This window comes from Ranitomeya imitator, chromosome 3 (genome assembly GCF_032444005.1).
Source record: "Ranitomeya imitator isolate aRanImi1 chromosome 3, aRanImi1.pri, whole genome shotgun sequence".
Lineage (NCBI taxonomy): Eukaryota > Metazoa > Chordata > Amphibia > Anura > Dendrobatidae > Ranitomeya > Ranitomeya imitator.
This window is the reverse complement of record NC_091284.1, coordinates 782,803,880-782,825,017: the sequence shown is the minus strand read 5'-3', so window position 1 is coordinate 782,825,017 and position 21,138 is coordinate 782,803,880. Positions and strand designations below refer to the sequence as shown.

The window sequence follows — 21,138 nt, the reverse complement described above, 5'->3', positions numbered from 1 at the left end:
CATAAGCGACATCACATTTAATAATTTCAGTTAATGATTTTTTACCATTGGAAATGTAAATCACGGATATTGGGAGGTCGGGGTGGTCTTATCGGGTTTTCACCATGATAAAATACAATGTCACAAGCAGCGGTTAAACTGCCGGAATTAATTTCATTTTTTTTTTCTCTACTTTTAGATATGGTACTTTTCTTTTTTTCTTCCTATTGTTTTGAAGGTTCACGGGTTTTTTTTTTTTTTTTTCGTTTTTTTTCTTTAACCAGTTTCCAGAGGGAAAAAACTGTGCGTAGAGGACAGAGGGTTATTAGGAAATAAAATAAAAACTGTGGGGTTTTCATTGCTCTGTTTGTGGCGTCTCCCAAGTGTTCTAGCATCTTGTCTCTCGTGTGATATTACGTGGCCGATGTCTGCGTCCTCCTTTCCCGGCATACTAAACGCCCTCGCTGTCGCCGACTGTTCCATGCTCATTTCTTTGCGGCTTCAGAGGCGCTCCCTGTCGCCTCTTCATCCATTTTTTTTGCTTCAGCGTCATTTTAGAATTTCTACATGTGTATTTTTTTTTTTTTTTTTTTTTTTTTTTTATAGGTTTATTTCTGCTGGTTTTTTTTTTTTTAAATATAGTGAATTACTGTGACCTGCAATACCACACACAGCCCATGGACAAGAGTGGCGCTGTTTTCCAATCCCACAAAGCACTTTATGAACTATTTATTGACAGTTTGGGCCAGCGGCACAGGTGCGCTGCTGACCCCGAACTGTGCACTCGCCGATCCAGTGATCCGGCCAGCTTCAGAGCAGCGCTCACAAGCTCTATAGCAAAGTGTGTATGTAAGTCCTGCACTGATAACCTGCAGAGGTGAGCTGGCCGGAAACCTGGGCAGCGAGCAGTAAACTATAGAATTAAAAATCCACTTGTCTCTTGACACTTTTTTTTTTTTTTTGCATATAACCGAATACATTTATTTTAATTTTGGCAGCTGTTGTACATCCGTGTTTTAGCTTTTTTTTTTTTTTTTTTTTTCTTTTATGCAAAACACCACTGTCCATAGTCGGCAAAAGCCCAAAAAATGCCAATCCCCCTGACTTCCGCAATAAAGGGGTATTGAATGAAACTTCTAGATAGCTGAAGGTCCGATGGTTGAGACTATGCCTGCTGTCGCTTCTTTCAGATGGTGGACATAAGTGCCCCTTTTTGGTGAACACTGAAGAGTCCAGGTATCGTCTTTCCTGTGGATGGGTGATAACTTATTGTTAATATAATACCTCTTTATTGATTAGCGGAAGTTCTCGCTAAAAGCTTTTCACTCAACGATGTTGAACTGTGCAGCTGTCCATAGATCCCTTCACAATCGCTGAGTGAACTGTGCAGCTGTCCATAGATAATTTCACAATCGCTGAGTGAACTGTGCAGCTGTCCATAGATAATTTCACAATCGCTGAGTGAACTGTGCAGCTGTCCATAATCTCTTGACAATCGCTGAGTGAACTGTGCAGCTGTCCATAGATCCCTTCACAATCGCTGAGTGAACTGTGCAGCTGTCCATAGATCCCTTCACAATCGCTGAGTGAACTGTGCAGCTGTCCATAGATAATTTCACAATCGCTGAGTGAACTGTGCAGCTGTCCATAGATCCCTTCACAATCGCTGAGTGAACTGTGCAGCTGTCCATAGATAATTTCACAATCGCTGAGTGAACTGTGCAGCTGTCCATAATCTCTTGACAATCGCTGAGTCAACTGTGCAGCTGTCCATAGATCCCTTCACAATCGCTGAGTGAATTGTGCAGCTGTCCATAGATCCATTCACAATCGCTGAGTGAACTGTGTAGCTGTCCATAATCTCTTCACACTTGCTGAGTGAACTGTGCAGCTGTCCATAAGCTCTTCACAATCGCTGAGTGAACTGTGCAGCTGTCCATAGATCCCTTCACAATCGCTGAGTGAATTGTGCAGCTGTCCATAGATCCATTCACAATCGCTGAGTGAACTGTGTAGCTGTCCATAATCTCTTCACACTTGCTGAGTGAACTGTGCAGCTGTCCATAAGCTCTTCACAATCGCTGAGTGAACTGTGCAGCTGTCCATAGATCCCTTCACAATCGCTGAGTGAACTGTGCAGCTGTCCATAGATAATTTCACAATCGCTGAGTGAACTGTGCAGCTGTCCATAATCTCTTCACACTTGCTGAGTGAACTGTGCAGCTGTCCATAATCTCTTCACAATCGCTGAGTGAACTGTGCAGCTGTCCATAGATCCCTTCACAATCGCTGAGTGAACTGTGCAGCTGTCCATAGATCCCTTCACAATCGCTGAGTGAACTGTGCAGCTGTCCATAGATCCCTTCACAATCGCTGAGTGAACTGTGCAGCTGTCCATAGATAATTTCACAATCGCTGAGTGAACTGTGCAGCTGTCCATAATCTCTTCACACTTGCTGAGTGAACTGTGCAGCTGTCCATAATCTCTTCACAATCGCTGAGTGAACTGTGCAGCTGTCCATAGATCCCTTCACAATCGCTGAGTGAACTGTGCAGCTGTCCATAGATCCATTCACAATCGCTGAGTGAACTGTGCAGCTGTCCATAGATCCATTCACAATCGCTGAGTGAACTGTGCAGCTGTCCATAGATCCATTCACAATCGCTGAGTGAACTGTGTAGCTGTCCATAATCTCTTCACACTTGCTGAGTGAACTGTGCAGCTGTCCATAATGCTTGTGGTAGTATCCTGGTAGATCTGTCGGGATGGGCAGCTCACTCCTTCGCTCCTGCAGAGTCTGCAGGCCGGATGTCCAAATTTCAACATGTCAGAGCCACCGCCTCTTGGAATAGACTGTGCAGAGATGCGTTCCTACCTCTGAGGAGTGGAGCACTTTGGATCCTCTGCTGTCGCTTTTCCATGATTTACCGCAGTTTCCAGGAGATCATTTGTTGGGTCAAAAGTTGATTTTGTCTCTAATGTGAGCTGGGAGTGTTCATAGGCCATTTTGGGTACAATGGGCATCCTACTATAACCACGACCATCATACTGTGTGTCCTTCCAAACTATTGGCCAAGCTCAGCTTCCTTCTGGCTGGCATGGGCCCTGCAAACATCTGATCGGTGCCAGTAGTTGGGCCACCACCAATCTGATATTGATGCCCTTTTCTTAAGAGAAGTCATCAATGTCCAAGTCCTAGACGACTCCTTTAAGCAAGTATAAATGTTCCTTTACCAGCTGGGTATAACCTCGGATGCCTCTCTTGCCCTTCACGCTCACCATCTTCCTAGATAACGGCCAAGTCCTCGCTGCTTTCACGGTATTTTTTTTCTTCCTATTTTACTTTTTATAATTATTTCTTTCGACTGATTAAAAAAGAAAAACCTCCTCTGTGAGAGAAGAGGCATAATCATTTTGTTAAAGGGCAGAAACACACAGCGAGATTCATTAGCAATAAATGTTAAACGCCTTCTGCACTTCTGAATAATTTAATATCCACTTCAGAAAGAAAAAGTCCAGCGCCGCCACTTAAGAGCTTCATACAAATGTTTAGTTCAAACTGTTCCAACACCTTGAAAGTTTTATTAGGAAGTTCTGGAATCTGTAATCTTCTCCGACGTTGGTAATGGGGGGGATGGGATGGTCTGGGAGATGTATTATGAGGCCGGGGTGCGAGGCGCGAGCTGCTTATCAACAGTAGATGGAAGATGATGATGATGATTTGGTTCTTTGTTTTCTTGCTTCTTTGCAGAAATCCAAAGCTGGAGAAGACCAAGAAGTTCTGCTGGTGAAAACCGACCTGTCTGGTAGAGCGTGGCCAGTGAACTCCATGGCGGGTCCTGCAGAGCCGCGGGGAGGAAGGCGAAAAAGACAACTGGTAATTGTTTTTTTTTTTCTTCAGTTTTTGGCACTATTGATGTACCCAAATATCCAGGATCCATATTCCTGTGTTGCATTGCTCTCCAGAAGGTAACATTAGGTGCTGGATGCTTTAGGCTATGTGCACACGTTGCAGATTTCCTGCAGATCTGCAGCTTTTTTTTCCGCTGCAGATCTGCAAGTGATTTACAGTACAATGCAGGAGATTCAAAAAAGGAGCATGTCAATTCTTGGTGCAGATCTGCTGCATTTCTGCACCCATTCCATAATAGAAATCTGCAGGGGGAAAAAAAGGAAGAAATATGCACAAAAATCTGCAACGTGTGCACAAACCAAAAAAAGACGCAGATTCTAACTTGCGTTTTCTGGAAAGGAATGTAGAATCTGCACAGAAAATTCCACAGTCAAATCTGCAACGTGTGCACATAGCCTTAGGATCAGATGTCACACATGTCTAGCTTCGTTATCTTCTTACCCTCATGTTCTTTTCTTAAAGATGTTGTTCCATCTAAGACCTTTAAAGTGAATTAGTCAGCAGGTTTGTGCTATTTAGCATAATATAGGGCAAGTGACCCTACGAAATATAGGGCAAGTGACCCTACGAAATATAGGGCAAGTGACCCTACGAAATATAGGGCAAGTGACCCTACGAAATATAGGGCAAGTGACCCGAAGAAATGTGTCACTGATTAGGTTGTGAATTGTACACCATGTTCCAAATTATTATGCAAATGACATTTTTCTCGGATTTTCCAAAATGGTCGGTGCAAATGACAGTCAGTCTAATAAGTCATCACCCCTTAGAGTATACATCAAATTTTATTGAAGAAACCTCCCAATGATGACAGTATAATCTCCAAAATGAATAAAAACTCAAAATGCACTGTTCCAAATTATTAAGCACAGTAGAATTTCTAAACATTTGATATGTTTTAAAGGACTGAAAATGCTCATTTGAGGAATTTTCAGCATTAGGAGGTCACATTCACTGAATAAAAAAGCTATTTAACTCCAAAACCTCCTAACAGGCCAAGTTACATGTTACATAGGACCCTTCTTTGATATCACCTTCACAATTCTTACATCCATTGAACTTGTGAGTTTTTGGAGAGTTTCTGCTTGTATTTCTTTGCATGAAGTCAGAATATCCTCCCAGAGCCGCTGTTTTGATGTGAACTGCCTCCCACCCTCATAGATCTTGTGCTTGATGATACTCCAAAGGTTTTCTATAGGGTTGAGGTCAGGGGAAGATGGTGGCCACACCATGAGTTTATCTCCTTTTATGCCCATAGCAGCCAATGACTCAGAGGTATTATTTGCAGCATGAGATGGGGCATTGTCATGCAATGAAGAAAGTTGTCAGTCAGAAACTCTGTATACTTTGCAGATGTCATTTTCACACCTTCAGGAACCTTAAAGGACCCTACCAACAGTTTCCCCATGATTCCGGCCCTAAACATGACTCCTTCACCTCTTTGCTGACGTCGCAGTCTTGTTGGGACATGGTGGCCATCCACCAACCATCCACTACTCCATCCATCTGGACCATCCAGGGTTGCTCGACATTCATCAGTAAACAAGACTGTTTGGAAATTAGTCTTCATGTATGTCTGGGCCCACTGCAACCATTTCTGCTTGTGAACACTGTTTAGGGGTGGCCGCATAGTAGGTTTATGCACCACAGCAAGCCTTTGAAGGATCCTACACCTTGAGGTTCGAGGGACTCCAGAGGCACCAGCAGCTTTTTTTGCTGCTTTGTAATGGTATTTTGGCAGCTGCTCTCTTAATCCAATGAATTTGTCTGGCCGAAACCTTCCTAATTATGCCTTTATCTGCATGAACTCTCTGTGCTCTGTTTCAGTCACAAATCTCTTCACAGTATGATGATCATGCTTAAGTTTTCGGGAAATATCTAATGTTTTCATACCTTCTCCAAGGCCTTACACTATTTAACGCTTTTCAGCAGCAGAGAGATCCTTTTTAATTCCCATATTACTTGAAACCTGTTGCCTGCTTAATAATGTGGAACATCATTTTTAAGTAGTTTTCCTTTAATTAGAATAATCTGGAAAACTAATTATCACATGTGTTTAAGATTGATTTCCGTGATCCATTGAGCCCTGAGACACAATAACATTCACGAGTTTATTTGAAAAACAAAACAATTGAATCTTTGACACTTAAATCCAATTTGCATAATAATTTGAAACATGGTGTAGTTTCAATACAATCAGTGTTTCATTAGCAGGATATTATCACTGCCTGACTAGGTCTCTTGTGCAGGATAGCCAGGCAAATCTAATAATGAAGAGATGGCTCTGTTCATCTAGTCCCAATGTGTAAATCTAAGCTGATAAAGGAGCTAGAAAATCAGACTCTGCAGTTATGGCGTCAGCAGAGTGTTGGTGACTTTCTGCCCTTTGATCCTCAGCACTCGGTGACCCCGCTCTGTAATGTGACTAGGTCATGGGCATCTTTTGGCTGCTATAAAGTTGTGGATAACTGGTGTTGGACAATCTATAGTGGCATGGAAAATTACCTTAAAGAGTAACCGCCATTTTATTTTTTAATTCCATAAATTAATAATACACGGGAAAAAAAACTGTGTAATATATCTTATCAGAGAAATCTGCTTCTTTCTCCTCCAGGACTGATCAATGTTATCAATGGCAACTGTCATCTCCTATGTAGAGAGGAGCTAGATGCAGAGCTGCTCCCCCCTCATCAGTATAGAAGAATCTTACAATTTTTGGATTTTTAGTAGAGTGGGCGATCCTATCAGTGACTGACCACTTTCTTTGTGTATGTGTGGGTGCAGTAATAACTGTCAATCACTGATAGGAACGCCCACTAGACTGTGAGTGGTTAGATAGGACCGCCCACTGGACCATAGGTAGTCAATCAATGATAGGACCGCCCACTTTACTGGGGATGTCAATCACTGATGGGAACGCCCACTGGACAGAGGATGGTCAATCACTAATAGGACCACCCACTGGACTGAGGATTGTCAATCACTGATGGGACCACCCACTGGACTGAGGAAGGTCAATCACTGATGAGACCACCCACTGGACTGAGGATGGTCAATCACTGATGAGACCACCCACTGGACTGAAGATGGTCAATCACTGATGTGACCACCCACTGGACTGAGGATGATCAATCACTGATGGGACCACCCACTGGACTGAGGATGATCAATCACTGATGGGACCACCCACCGGACTGAGGAAGGTCAATAATTGATAGAACAGAACATTCCAGAAAGAGCAGAGGATTAAATGAATAAAGCTCAAGTTATACTGAATTTCCTTTTCTTTCAAATCTATATGTCCATCTGCTCGGCTCCCCTACTCTATAACATGGGGCCTGCAAATTGGACTTAAAATTCATGGTGACAGGTTCGCTTTAAAGAGGGTTTCTCACCAACATTCATTTCCAACTGTTTTACAGACTTTTCTCCAGCCAATATTTTTGTTGTCAAATCAGGGAGTGGAATGAATAATTGATATTTTGTAGGGATATTATCTCACAATCTTGTATTGATGGAGGATAGAGAATGTCCTTCGGTAGAAGATCAAAATTCAGAGACCTTTCTAATTCTGACCCGTAAAAAAAAAAATGTATTCCCTGACTATAAGGAAGAAATTAAGCAGGAAATCATATTTCATTTTGAGTTTAGAGAGGCTCAGATATCTTTTCTCAAATATGTATGTCACGTGTGTCACTAGCTTGATGACCTTCTCCTTCCATATGTTATATAGACTATTATCCAGACCTTGCTGGATATCTGGGTGACCTCCATTACTTGTGTTCTTGTAAAGAAAGGTAGCTGGAAAATTTCCCTCCTGGGTTTCCAGTTTGCTATGGTGTTGCTTATTAACAGACTACTTCGCCCTTCTCTAGGAAGCTTAGAGAAGCGGTTATGTTGTAGAGATTTTAAGGAGGGTTAACCTGTTTACATTTTTAGGGTTAAATTAGAGTATAAATTGGGTAGCAGATATAGCTGTCAATCACTAATAGGGCCTCGTGAACAGGGCCGCCCACTGGCCTCGTGAACAGGGCCGCCCACTGGCCTCGTGAACAGGGCCGCCCACTGGCCTCGTGAACAGGGCCGCCCACTGGCCTCGTGAACAGGGCCGCCCACTGGCCTCGTGAACAGGGCCGCCCACTGGCCTCGTGAACAGGGCCGCCCACTGGCCTCGTGAACAGGGCCGCCCACTGGCCTCGTGAACAGGGCCGCCCACTGGCCTCATAAACAGTGCCGCCCACTGGCCTCATAAACAGTGCCGCCCACTGGCCTCGTGAACAGGGCCGCCCACTGGCCTCGTGAACAGGGCCGCCCACTGGCCTCGTGAACAGGGCCGCCCACTGGCCTCGTGAACAGGGCCGCCCACTGGCCTCGTGAACAGGGCCGCCCACTGGCCTCGTGAACAGGGCCGCCCACTGGCCTCGTGAACAGGGCCGCCCACTGGCCTCGTGAACAGGGCCGCCCACTGGCCTCATAAACAGTGCCGCCCACTGGCCTCATAAACAGTGCCGCCCACTGGCCTCGTGAACAGGGCCGCCCACTGGCCTCGTGAACAGGGCCGCCCACTGGCCTCGTGAACAGGGCCGCCCACTGGCCTCGTGAACAGGGCCGCCCACTGGCCTCGTGAACAGGGCCGCCCACTGGCCTCGTGAACAGGGCCGCCCACTGGCCTCGTAAACAGGGCCACCCACTGGCCTCGTAAACAGGGCCACCCACTGGCCTCGTAAACGGGGCCGCCCACTGGCCTCGTAAACAGGGCCGCCCACTGGCCCCGTAAACAGGGCCGCCCACTGGGCTGGTGAATACAAAAGGAGTGATTTGATTTCAATGAATATAATATGAATATAATCCAAGTTATACTGAATCATTTCTTACATACCATTTTTCTCAGCTTCTTCTGTGTTCATTGCTGACCTAAGATCGGACTGTATATACAATGTGACAGGTTCCCTTTAAGGAATTGTTCAATAGTAGAACAATTTAGCTTCCTTCTAGTAACAGCTCCCTCTTGGCTTTATGTTGAGTATTGTTTTGCTGCTCAGCCCTAGTAAAGTGAACGTGGCTAAGCTGCAATACCAGACAAAACCTATGGACTAGAGAGGCGCTGTGTCAGGGAGAAAGCACATTTTTGCCATCTAATACAATACCTTTTAAGTAATCAGAAGTGATGATATCACCCCTCCCCTGTCACAGTACCGCTTGGACCTTTGATTGGCCGCAGTGGTCTGGTGGCTTGTATATTTATGACGCACGATTGAGTTCACCTGACTGCTGCAGCCAATCACAGACTGTAGTGGTTGTAGGAGAAAAGTGGCGTCATCACCGTGGCATGACCCGCACTGGCTCCACGGTGGCGACAGCAGGCGCATATTGGAGAGTTTGTAGTTTTCACCGAACCCAAGCTCTCAAACATTGTATTTAGCCCGTAGAACCCCTTTAAAGGGAAGGTGCCATCAAAAAATTTTTTTTTTCATAAATTGTAAAAATGTAAAGAATTAATGATTACATTTTCTTAAAAAAAAATATTATCATTTGTTTATAATTTAGTAAAATATGAAAAATAATTTGAAAAGTTTTGGAATTTCCACTTTTCAACACTAGGGGGAGCAGCTGCTGAAATTTCAGAAAAATCTAGTGTACAAATAGCTCACATTACAGCACTGCAGTAATTATGGGCGGAGTCTGCTGACCTGTGTGATGTCTCCTCTCCTCCCCTTCTGGGTGTTTGCTAAGGGATTAGAGAGGATGATATTCAGGAACCCAGTGAGCAGCCATTTTGTTGGTGACTGCAGAGTATGGCTGCCGTCACACTAGCAGTATTTGGTCAGTATTTTACCTCAGTATTTGTAAGCCAAAACCAGGAGTGGAACAAATAGAGGAAAAGTATAATAGAAACATATGCACCACTTCTATATTTATCACCCACTCCTGGTTTTGGCTACAAATACTGAGGTAAAATACTGACCAAATACTGATAGTGGACGGCAGCCTTAGGCTACTTTCACACTAGCGTTGTTGGCTGTACGTTGCAATGCGTCATTCAGGAGAAAAAACGCATCCTGCAAAGTTGTCTGCAGGATGCGTTTTTTCCCCATAGACTAACATTACCGACGTATTGCGACATATTGCCACACGTCACAACTGTCGTGCGACGGTTGCGTCATGTTTTGGTGGACCGCCGCCACAAAAAAAGTTACATGTAACGTTTGTGCGTCGAGTCCACCATTTTCGACCGCGCATGCACAGCCGAAACTCCGCCCCCTCATGCCCAAACCTTACAATGGGGCAGCGGAAGCGTCGTAAGACTGCTTCTGCTGCCCACGTCAGGCATTTCTTTCACAGCATGCGTCGGTATGACGCACTGCAACGGGCCCGTACCGACGCTAGTGTGAAAGCAGCCTTATACTGACAAGTAGACAGTCACCGAGGATGGCAGGCAGCAAGGATTCTGGGAGATATGTGGTGGAGGGAGCAGGGTGACAGCAGCACAGAGTATTTCAGGAGAGCAGTGTGTTGGTCTATAGGGGCCCCCTGTTTGGTGCGCGGAGCAGCCAGGGATTGTACATAGAGCGCTGTCTTTTATACACATGGATGGACCGTCTGCTCCACAGAAATCCAGGAAACATTTCTGTGGATTGATGGCCTGGTCTGATCCAGACTTTGCATGCAGACCCCATTCCCCTCCTCAGATCCTGTCTTCTCCATCCTGTCCTGGCGATGTGTGAAAGCGAGGCGACAGGCGAAGTACAGGGTGACGCTGGGAAGGAAATGTAGCCATATAGTAACGATAAAAATGAGACCCCTCTCTTCAGCTGCCTCACCAGCCTTCCCCTGACTACACCTAACTGGAGGTCATGCTTTACCCTCTATTACCCCAGACCCGCGTGCAGGTGCTCAGCCAGAACCACCATAGAATGGGTCCGCTTTCTGAAGATAATACTGCCATAGTGTTCTCACATAATATCGCCATATAGATCACACATAATGCTGCCAGTGTTCTCACATAATACCGCCATATAGATCACACACAATACTATCAAATAGATCACACAATACTGTCATACAGTTCTCACATAATACCACCATATAGATCACACATAATACCGCCAGTGTTCTCACATACCGCCATATAGATAAGGCTAGGGTCACATTGCGTTAGCGCAATCCGCTAGCGCTAAATGGATTGCACTAACGCAATGTTTTCTATGGGGCTGCGGTCGCGGTAACGTCCCCGCTCTCGCAGATCCCCGATCTGCGAGAGCGGGGAACGGACCGCGGGCGCGCCTCGGACGCTGCAAGCAGCGTCCGCGGCGCGCCAGGAATCACCGGCGCGTCGCTAGCGCGTGCCGAACATGGCACGCGCTAGTGAAGCGCGTTCCCATTGCCTTCAATGGGCGCGTTAACGGACGCGTTGCACGGCGTTAATTTCGCCGTGCAACGCTGTCCGTTAAACGCGGTCCCATAACGCAATGGGAACCCAGCCTAACACATAATACTGCCATAGTGTTCTCACATAATACCGCCATATAGATCACACATAATACCACCAGTGTTCTCACATACCACCATATAGATCACACATAATACCGCCAGTGTTCTCACATACCACCATATAGATCACACATAATACCGCCAGTGTTCTCACATACCACCATATAGATCACACATAATACTGCCAGTGTTCTCACATACCACCATATAGATCGCACATAATACTGCCATAGTGTTCTCACATAATACCGCCATATAGATCACACATAATACCACCAGTGTTCTCACATACCGCCATATAGATCACACATAATACTGCCATAGTGTTCTCACATAATACCGCCATATAGATCACACATAATACCACCAGTGTTCTCACATACCACCATATAGATCACACATAATACTGCCATAGTGTTCTCACATAATACCGCCATATAGATCACACATAATGCTGCCAGTGTTCTCACATAATACCACCATATTGATCACACACAATACCACCATATAATTCTCACAATACTGATCAAGCATAATACCACCATACAGATCACATAATACCGTCATATAGATCTCACATAATGCCATAATACAGCATGACGCTCGCAGCTCCTGTTATCGCACGCATTGAGTTGTGTGTGCAATGGGGAAAGATATACGGGGGGAGAGGAGTGCATAGGAGAGGATTAGATACACGGTTCACCAGACAGTATCACACAGGATAGGATTAGATACACGGCTCAGCAGACAGTATCACACAGGAGAGGATTAGATACACGGCTCAGCAGTCAGTATTTCACAGGATTAGGCTATGTGCACACGTCAGGATTTTTTCCTGACATAATCCTGAGAATTCTGCCAGAAATCCGCGTGCTTTTTTTGCGCGGATTTCTCGCGGAATTTGCGCGTTTTTTGCATGGATTTTTTGCTTTTTTTTTATTCTCCGGAATGTCCTTTTTGATAGGAAATCCGCAAAAAATCCGCAAAAAGATAGAGCATGTCCGGATTTTTTGCGGTATGCGTTTTTTTTGCGGAAAAAAACGCTAACATCTGCACAAAAAATGCGGAATGCATTCTAAATGATAGGATGCATAATGTTAGCGTTTTTTTACCGGATTTATAGCGTTTTTATGGCGAAATTCCGCAAAAAAAAAAAACGCTAAAAATCCAGACGTGTGCACATAGCCTTAGATACACAGGTCCGCACAGGATAGGATTAGATACACGGTTCACCAGACAGTATCACATAGGAGAGGATTAGATACACGGCTCACCAGACAGTATCGCACAGGAGAGGATTAGATACACGGCTCACCAGACAGTATCGCACAGGATAGGATTAGATACACGGCTCAGCAGTCAGTATTCCACAGGAGGATTAGATACACAGGTCAGCACAGGATAGGATTAGATACACTGCTCAGCAGACAGTATTACACAGGAGAGGATTAGATACACGGCTCAGCAGACAGTATCACACAGGAGAGGATTAGATACACGGCTCAGCAGTCAGTATTCCACAGGAGGATTAGATACACGGCTCAGCAGACAGTATCACACAGGAGGATTAGATACACGGCTCAGCAGACAGTATCACACAGGATAGGATTAGATACACGGCTCAGCAGACAGTATCACACAGGATAGGATTAGATACACGGCTCAGCAGACAGTATCACACAGGATAGGATTAGATACACGGCTCAGCAGACAGTATCACACAGGATAGGATTAGATACACGGCTCAGCAGACAGTATCACACAGGAGAGGATTAGATACACGGCTCAGCAGACAGTATCACACAGGATAGGATTAGATACACGGCTCAGCAGTCAGTATCACACAGGATAGGATTAGATACACGGCTCAGCAGACAGTATCACACAGGATAGGATTAGATACACGGCTCAGCAGACAGTATCACACAGGAGAGGATTAGATACACGGCTCAGCAGACAGTATCGCACAGGAGAGGATTAGATACACGGCTCACCAGACAGTATCGCACAGGATAGGATTAGATACACGGCTCAGCAGTCAGTATTCCACAGGAGGATTAGATACACAGGTCAGCACAGGATAGGATTAGATACACTGCTCAGCAGACAGTATTACACAGGAGAGGATTAGATACACGGCTCAGCAGACAGTATCACACAGGATAGGATTAGATACACGGCTCAGCAGACAGTATCACACAGGAGAGGATTAGATACACGGCTCAGCAGTCAGTATTCCACAGGAGGATTAGATACACGGCTCAGCAGACAGTATCACACAGGAGGATTAGATACACGGCTCAGCAGACAGTATCACACAGGATAGGATTAGATACACGGCTCAGCAGACAGTATCACACAGGATAGGATTAGATACACGGCTCAGCAGACAGTATCACACAGGAGAGGATTAGATACACGGCTCAGCAGACAGTATCACACAGGATAGGATTAGATACACGGCTCAGCAGTCAGTATCACACAGGATAGGATTAGATACACGGCTCAGCAGACAGTATCACACAGGATAGGATTAGATACACGGCTCAGCAGACAGTATCACACAGGAGAGGATTAGATACACGGCTCAGCAGACAGTATCACACAGGAGAGGATTAGATACACGGCTCAGCAGTCAGTATCACACAGGAGAGGATTAGATACACGGCTCAGCAGTCAGTATCACACAGGAGAGGATTAGATACACGGCTCAGCAGTCAGTATCACACAGGAGAGGATTAGATACACGGCTCAGCAGTCAGTATCACACAGGAGAGGATTAGATACACGGCTCAGCAGTCAGTATCACACAGGAGAGGATTAGATACACGGCTCAGCAGTCAGTATCACACAGGAGAGGATTAGATACACGGCTCAGCAGTCAGTATCACACAGGAGAGGATTAGATACACGGCTCAGCAGTCAGTATCACACAGGAGAGGATTAGATACACGGCTCAGCACAGTATAGTGAGATGCACGGTCTGATGTCCTGTGAGGAGCTGCAGTGAGGTCGGTGCAGCACAGAGCCTCCCCCATCCCCCTCTGTTACCTCTCTGCAGCTCCTGATAAGAGAACATCAGACCCCAGCACTTCAGACTCTCTAGCGATTCTAGAGATTCAGCCACACACCAGGCAGCAGAGGACAGGGAACGGCCGCTGAGTGTGAGGGGAGACAGATGGAGCTGCTCCTCCAACAGCACAGCTCAGTCACAGTGGAGCTCACAGGTACACTCCACTGTAGACTGAAGCAAGATGGCGCCGATCTCCTGCCTCTGCTGTGATGTGGAGACAGCCCAGGGGGCGTGGCCACATCAGAGCAGAGAGAAGCTTATAATGGTAGCTATGGGGTCGCCTCCCGACTGCAGATGTCTATGTCCAGGGCAGCCGTATGTGAAGACTGGAAGTGTCGTGCAGCTACACTTACAGTCCTGCAAATGAAAATGGCGGCGCCGAGTGGCAGAAAAAAAAATGAATAAAAAAAAAAAACAATAAATACTATGCACTTGAAAATAACTTATAAAAATAAGGAATTAAAGAGGTTTTTTTTTTGTTTTTTTTTACAATATTAAAACGCGGCACCTTCCCTTTAAGGGCTAGAATAGCTGTGGGAAAGAAGTGCAAAGTTTAGCGCACCCCTCATTTGTGCAAAAATGTAACTCTTGAGTTTTCTTTTTTTTTTTTTTCCTGGGCCTGGTCTCCTGCTGGCCTATAAGTAAGTTCTAGTGCAGGGTATGTCAGCCCGTGGAGTAGATTGGACGGTCTGGTGCACGGACGATCATACGTGTGTGCCCGTTTTATTGTAAGGTGTGCTCAATGTATGGATCCTATAAAGTGACTGATCTACAAGGATTGTACATTTCTCTGTGCTGCAGGTTGACACACACGTGGACAAGGAGAGGGTGCGTTACTTCCATGATGACGACCATCAGAGCCTTCAAGATCTGGTCAAGAGAGAAAAGATGGGAACAGCCGAAGACCAGAACAAGCTATACCTGAGAATGGCAGCCAAGGTAGTGGAAATCCTAATGAGTAGTCTTACTATGTGATCACCTTCCCATTCTTCACTAGCTCTATCGGGACTTACACTTCATTACAAAAATGTATCTCGGCACTAACAGGCAGGTAATTGCAACTTACCTGCCTCTTCTGGCCGCCACCGTTCTTCCCCAGCACAGAGCGACCACAGACTGCTCCTGCCGGAGATTCAGAAGCCTCTGCTGACGTTGTATCTACAGAGCGGAGGCTTCTTTTCCCTTTCACTCTGTCGACTGGGTAGCACTTCCAACATCATTCTGATTGACAGTCGGATCCCCGCTGCCTAACTGGGGGAGCGGCTGTCAATCATAATGACCCCGGATGTCCTGCCCCCTCGCGTCAGCAGAGGTAGCTGAATTCCCGGCAGGAGCGGTATGTGACTGCTCTGTGCTGGGGAAGAACGGTGCAGTGCTGAACAGGTAGGTAAGCTGTTTTGTTTTGATATCCACTAACCCTATACATTTCGGGAATGCGTGGCATATTGCATGTATTGGGCTGTAGCCTCGTAGGAATATATGAGACTGAGTTTGGTTTGGGAGACCCGCGACTAGTCCGTAAACCGATGACTGATCCTTGCAAATCTTGGGCAGGATTTAATCAAGCAAACCATGTTGTGATGTCACGTAGTATCACAGTCATGTGTATTACTAAGGAAGGGAATAGTTGTGCCATAGCGAAAATTAGAATTGTCCTGTGTGTAAATCAGAGTTTGCTTCAGACATTATTTGCTGACGTAATAATAATTCAGGCCGGTGACTGTGAACCCTCGGATACCACCACCGACTGCAGGGTTAAACCGCCATATTGTTTTGGTAAGTGACCATACGCTTGGCGTCTAGGAAGAAATGGGGCATTTCTACAGGTTTGGCATTGAGGCCCAGGAGGTACGGCACAGCATGCCACCTCCTAATATTGGTGTTCCAGGGAGGGTAAAGTTTTTCCTTGTGGATAGTACCGAGATTAAAAATGAAACAATTGAGATGTAATTAAAGTGCAGAATTTCAGGTTTAATTAAAGGGGTCGAACAAAAATATCCGGTGAAACATTTAGGAATTGCAGCTATTTTTCTACAAAGCCGCCTCATTTCAGAGGCTCAAAAGTAATAAAACAAATTAACTTTACTCTAAGTAAAATGTTAATTTTTAATACTTTGTAGTGAAGGCAATGATGGCCTGTAGTGTGGAAGCCATGGACGTCACCAAACACTGGCTTTCCTCCTTTGTGATGCTTTGCCAGGTCATTACTGCAGTGATTTCAGTTGTTGCTTGTTTGAGTCTTTCTGCCTTAAGTTTTGTCTTAAGGATATGAAATGCTGCTCGATAGGGTTGAGATTTGGTGAATGACTCGGCCGTTGCAGAATGTTCCACTTCTTTGCTTTCGCAGTATGTATTGGGTCATTGGACGATGCTTCACAGTCCAGATAGATGGACAGTCAACCTTGCTGCATTTGGTTGGATCCGAGCAGAGATTCGCCCTGTACATTTCATGATTCATCCGGCTGCTTCTGTCTTCAGTCACATCATCAATAACCACCAGTGACCCACTGACATGCATGGAAGCCATGCATGCCCGCGCCATCACAATGCGACCACCATGTTTACAGAGGATGTGGTGTGCTTTGGATTATGAGCCGTTCCAAGCCTTCTCCAGACTTTCTACTTCCCATCATTCTGGGACAGGTCGATCTTAGTTTCATCTGTCCAACTAATGCTTTTCCAGAACTTTGCTGGCTCCTTTAGATGTTTTTTTTTCGCAAAAGTCTATTCTATCCTTTCTATTTTTAAGGCTGATTGATGGTTTGCACCTCGTGGTGAACCCTCTGTATTTCGTCTTCTCTTTATGGTAGACTACACCTACTTGCTGGAGAGTGTTTTGGATGGATGTTGTGAAGGGATTTTGCTTCACCATGGAAAGGATTCTGCAATCATCAATCACTGTTGTCTTCTGTGGATGCCAGACCTTTTTGAGTTCCCAAACTCACCTAATTTTATTTTTTTCAGAATGTACCAAACTGTTGATTTGGCCACTCCTAACATATCTGCTATCTTTCTGATGGATTTTTTTCATTTTTTATCGGCTTAACCCCTTTCTGCCATTAGACGTACTATTGCGTCCATGTGGGGTGGGCTTTACTTCCCAAGGACGCAATAGTACGTCATATGCGATCGGCAGCGCTCACAGGGGGAGCGCCGCCGATCGCGGCCGGGTGTCAGCTGTTTATCGCAGCTGACATCCGGCACTATGTGCCAGGAGCGGTCACGGACCGCCCCCGGCACATTAACCCCCGGCACACCGCGATCAAAGATGATCGCGATGTGCCGGCGGTACAGGGAAGCACCGCGCAGGGAGGGGGCTCCCTGCGGGCTTCCCTGAGCCCCCCGCAGCAACGCGATGTGATCGCGTTGCTGCGAGGGTCTCACCTCCCTCCCTGCTCCCTCCAGCCCCGGATCCAAGATGGCCGCGGATCCGGGTCCTGCAGGGAGGGAGGTGGCTTCACAGAGCCTGCTCAGAGCAGGCACTGTGAAGGCTGCAGCGCTGCATGTCAGATCAGTGATCTGACAGAGTGCTGTGCAAACTGTCAGATCACTGATCTGTGATGTCCCCCCCTGGGACAAAGTAAAAAAGTAAAAAAAAAAAATTTCAAATGTGTAAAAAAAAAAAAAAATAAAAAAAAATATTCCAAAATAATGAAAAAAAAAATAAAAATATTATTCCCATAAATACATTTCTTTATCTAAATAATAAAAAAACCAATAAAAGTACACATATTTAGTATCGCCGCGTCCGTAACGGCCCGACCTATAAAACTGGCCCACTAGTTAACCCCTTCAGCAAACACCGTAAGAAAAAAAAAAAAAACGAGGCAAAAAACAACGCTTTATTATCATACCGCCGAACAAAAAGTGGAATAACACGCGATCAAAAAGACAGATATAACTAACCATGGTACCGCTGAAAACGTCATCTTGTCCCGCAAAAAACGAGCCGCCATACAGCATCATCAGCAAAAAAATAAAAAAGTTATAGTCCTGAGAATAAAGCGATGCAAAAATAATTATTTTTTCTATAAAATAGTTTTTATCGTATAAAAGCGCCAAAACATAAAAAAATGATATAAATGAGGTGTCGCTGTAATCGTACTGACCCGAAGAATAAAACTGCTTCATCAATTTTACCAAACGCGGAACGGTATAAACGCCTCCCCCAAAAGAAATTCATGAATAGCTGGTTTTTGGTCATTCTGCCTCACAAAAATCGGAATAAAAAGCGATCAAAAAATGTCACGTGCCCGAAAATGTTACCAATAAAAACATCAACTCGTCCCGCAAAAAACAAGACCTCACATGACTCTGTGGACCAAAATATAGAAAAATTATAGCTCTCAAAATGTGGTAACGCAAAAAATATTTTTTGCAATAAAAAGTGTCTTTCAGTGTGTGACGGCTGCCAATCATAAAAATCCGCTAAAAAAACCCGCTATAAAAGTAAATCAAACCCCCCTTCATCACCCCCTTAGTTAGGGAAAAATTACAAAAATGTATTTATTTCCATTTTCCCATTAGGGCTAGGGTTAGAGTTAGGGCTAGGGTTAGGGCTAGGGTTAGGGCTAGGGTTAGGGCTAGGGTTAGGGCTAGGGTTAGGGCTAGGGTTAGGGCTAGGGTTAGGGCTAGGGTTAGGGCTAGGGTTAGGGCTAGGGTTAGGGCTAGGGTTAGGGCTAGGGTTAGGGCTAGGGTTAGGGTTAGGGCTAGGGTTAGGGCTAGGGTTAGGATTAGGGTTAGGATTAGGGTTAGGGTTAGGGCTAGGGCTACAGTTTGGGTTGGGGCTAAAGTTACAGTTAGGGTTTAGATTACATTTACGGTTGGGAATAGGGTTGGGATTAGGGTTAGGGGTGTGTCAGGGTTACAGGTGTGGTTAGGGTTACTGTTGGGATTAGGGTTAGGGATGTGTTTGGATTAGGGTTTCAGTTATAATTGGGGGGTTTCCACTGTTTAGGCACATCAGGGGCTCTCCAAACGCGACATGGCGTCCGATCTCAATTCCAGCCAATTCTGCGTTGAAAAAGTAAAACAGTGCTTCTTCCCTTCCGAGCTCTCCCGTGTGCCCAAACAGGGGTTTACCCCAACATATGGGGTATCAGCGTACTCAGGACTAATAGGACAACAACTTTTGGGGTCCAATTTCTCCTGCTACCCTTGGGAAAATACAAAACTCGGGGCTAAAACATTTTTTTTTTTGTGGGAAAAAAAAAGATTTTTTATTTTCACGGCTCTGCGTTATAAACTGTAGTGAAACACTTGGGGGTTCAAAGTTCTCACAACACATCTAGATTAGTTCCCTGGGGGGTCTAGTTTCCAATATGGGGTCACTTGTGGGGGGTTTCTACTGTTTAGGTACATTAGGGGTTCTGCAAACGCAATGTGACGTCTGCAGACCATTCCATCTAAGTCTGCATTCCAAATGGCGCTCCTTCCCTTCCGAGCTCTGCCATGCGCTCAAACGTTGGTTTCCCCCAACATACGGGGTATCAGCGTACTCAGGACAAATTGGACAACAACTTTTGGGGTCGAATTTCTCCTCTTACCCTCGGGAAAATACAAAACTGGGGGCTAAAAAATAATTTTGGGGGGAAAGATTTTTTTTTTTAATTTTCACGGCTCTGCGTTACAAACTGTAGTGAAACACTTGGGGGTTCAAAGCTATCACAACACATCTAGATGAGTTCCTTAGGGGGTCTACTTTCCAAAATGGTGTCACTTGTGGGGGGTTTCTACTGTTTAGGTACATTAGGGGCTCTGCAAACGCAATGTGACACCTGCAGACCATTCCATCTAAGTCTGCATTCAAATGGCACTCCTTCCCTTCTGAGCCCTCCCATGTGCCCAAACAGTGGTTCCCCCCACATATGGTGTATCATCGCACTCAGGACAAATTGGGCAACAAATTTTGGGGTCCAATTTCTCCTGTTACCCTCAGGAAAATACAAAACTGGGGGCTAAAAAAATAATTTTTGTGGGAAAAAAATTTTGTTTTATTTTTACGGCTCTGCATTATAAACTTCTGTGAAGCACTTGGTGGGTCAAAGTGCTCACCACACCTCTAGATAAGTTCCTTAGGGGGTCTACTTTCCAAAATGGTGTCATTTGTGGGGGGTTTCAATGTTTAGGCACATCAGTGGCTCTTCAAACGCAACATGGCGTCCCATCTCAATTCCTGTCAATTTTGCTTTGAAAAGTCAAACGGCGCTCCTTCCCTTCCGAGCTCTCCCATCCACCCAAACAGTGGTTTACCCCCACATATGGGGTATCAGCGTACTCAGGACAAATTGTACAACAACTTTTGGGGTCCAATTTCTTCTCTTACCCTTGGGAAAATAAAAAATTGGGGGCAAAAAGATAATTTTTGTGAAAAAATGATTTTTTATTTTTACGGTTCTACATTATAAACTTCTGTGAAGCACTTGTTGGGTCAAAGTGCTCACCACACCTCTAGATAAGTTCCTTAGGGGGTCTACTTTCCAAAATGGTGTCACTTGTGGGGGGTTTCAATGTTTAGCCACATCAGGGGCTCTCCAAACGAAACATGGCGTCCCATCTCAATTCCAGTCAATTTTGCATTGAAAAGTCAAATGGCACTCCTTCGCTTCCGAGCTCTGCCATGCGCCCAAACAGTGGTTTACCCCCACATGTGGGGTATTGGCATACTCAGGACAAATTGTA

General features: G+C 45.3%; 1 protein-coding gene across 1 annotated transcript in view; it reads left to right on the top strand.

Moving 5' to 3' along the window:
- The window catches only part of CWF19L2 (CWF19 like cell cycle control factor 2), a 198,483-nt gene that overhangs the window by 90,910 nt on the left and 86,435 nt on the right, over positions 1 to 21,138 (top strand). Inside the window, exons 11-12 of the mRNA XM_069759126.1 lie at positions 3,732 to 3,857; positions 15,259 to 15,396. Of these exons, the coding sequence (XP_069615227.1) occupies positions 3,732 to 3,857; positions 15,259 to 15,396 (264 nt within the window). The remainder of the gene's footprint in view (positions 1 to 3,731; positions 3,858 to 15,258; positions 15,397 to 21,138) is intronic.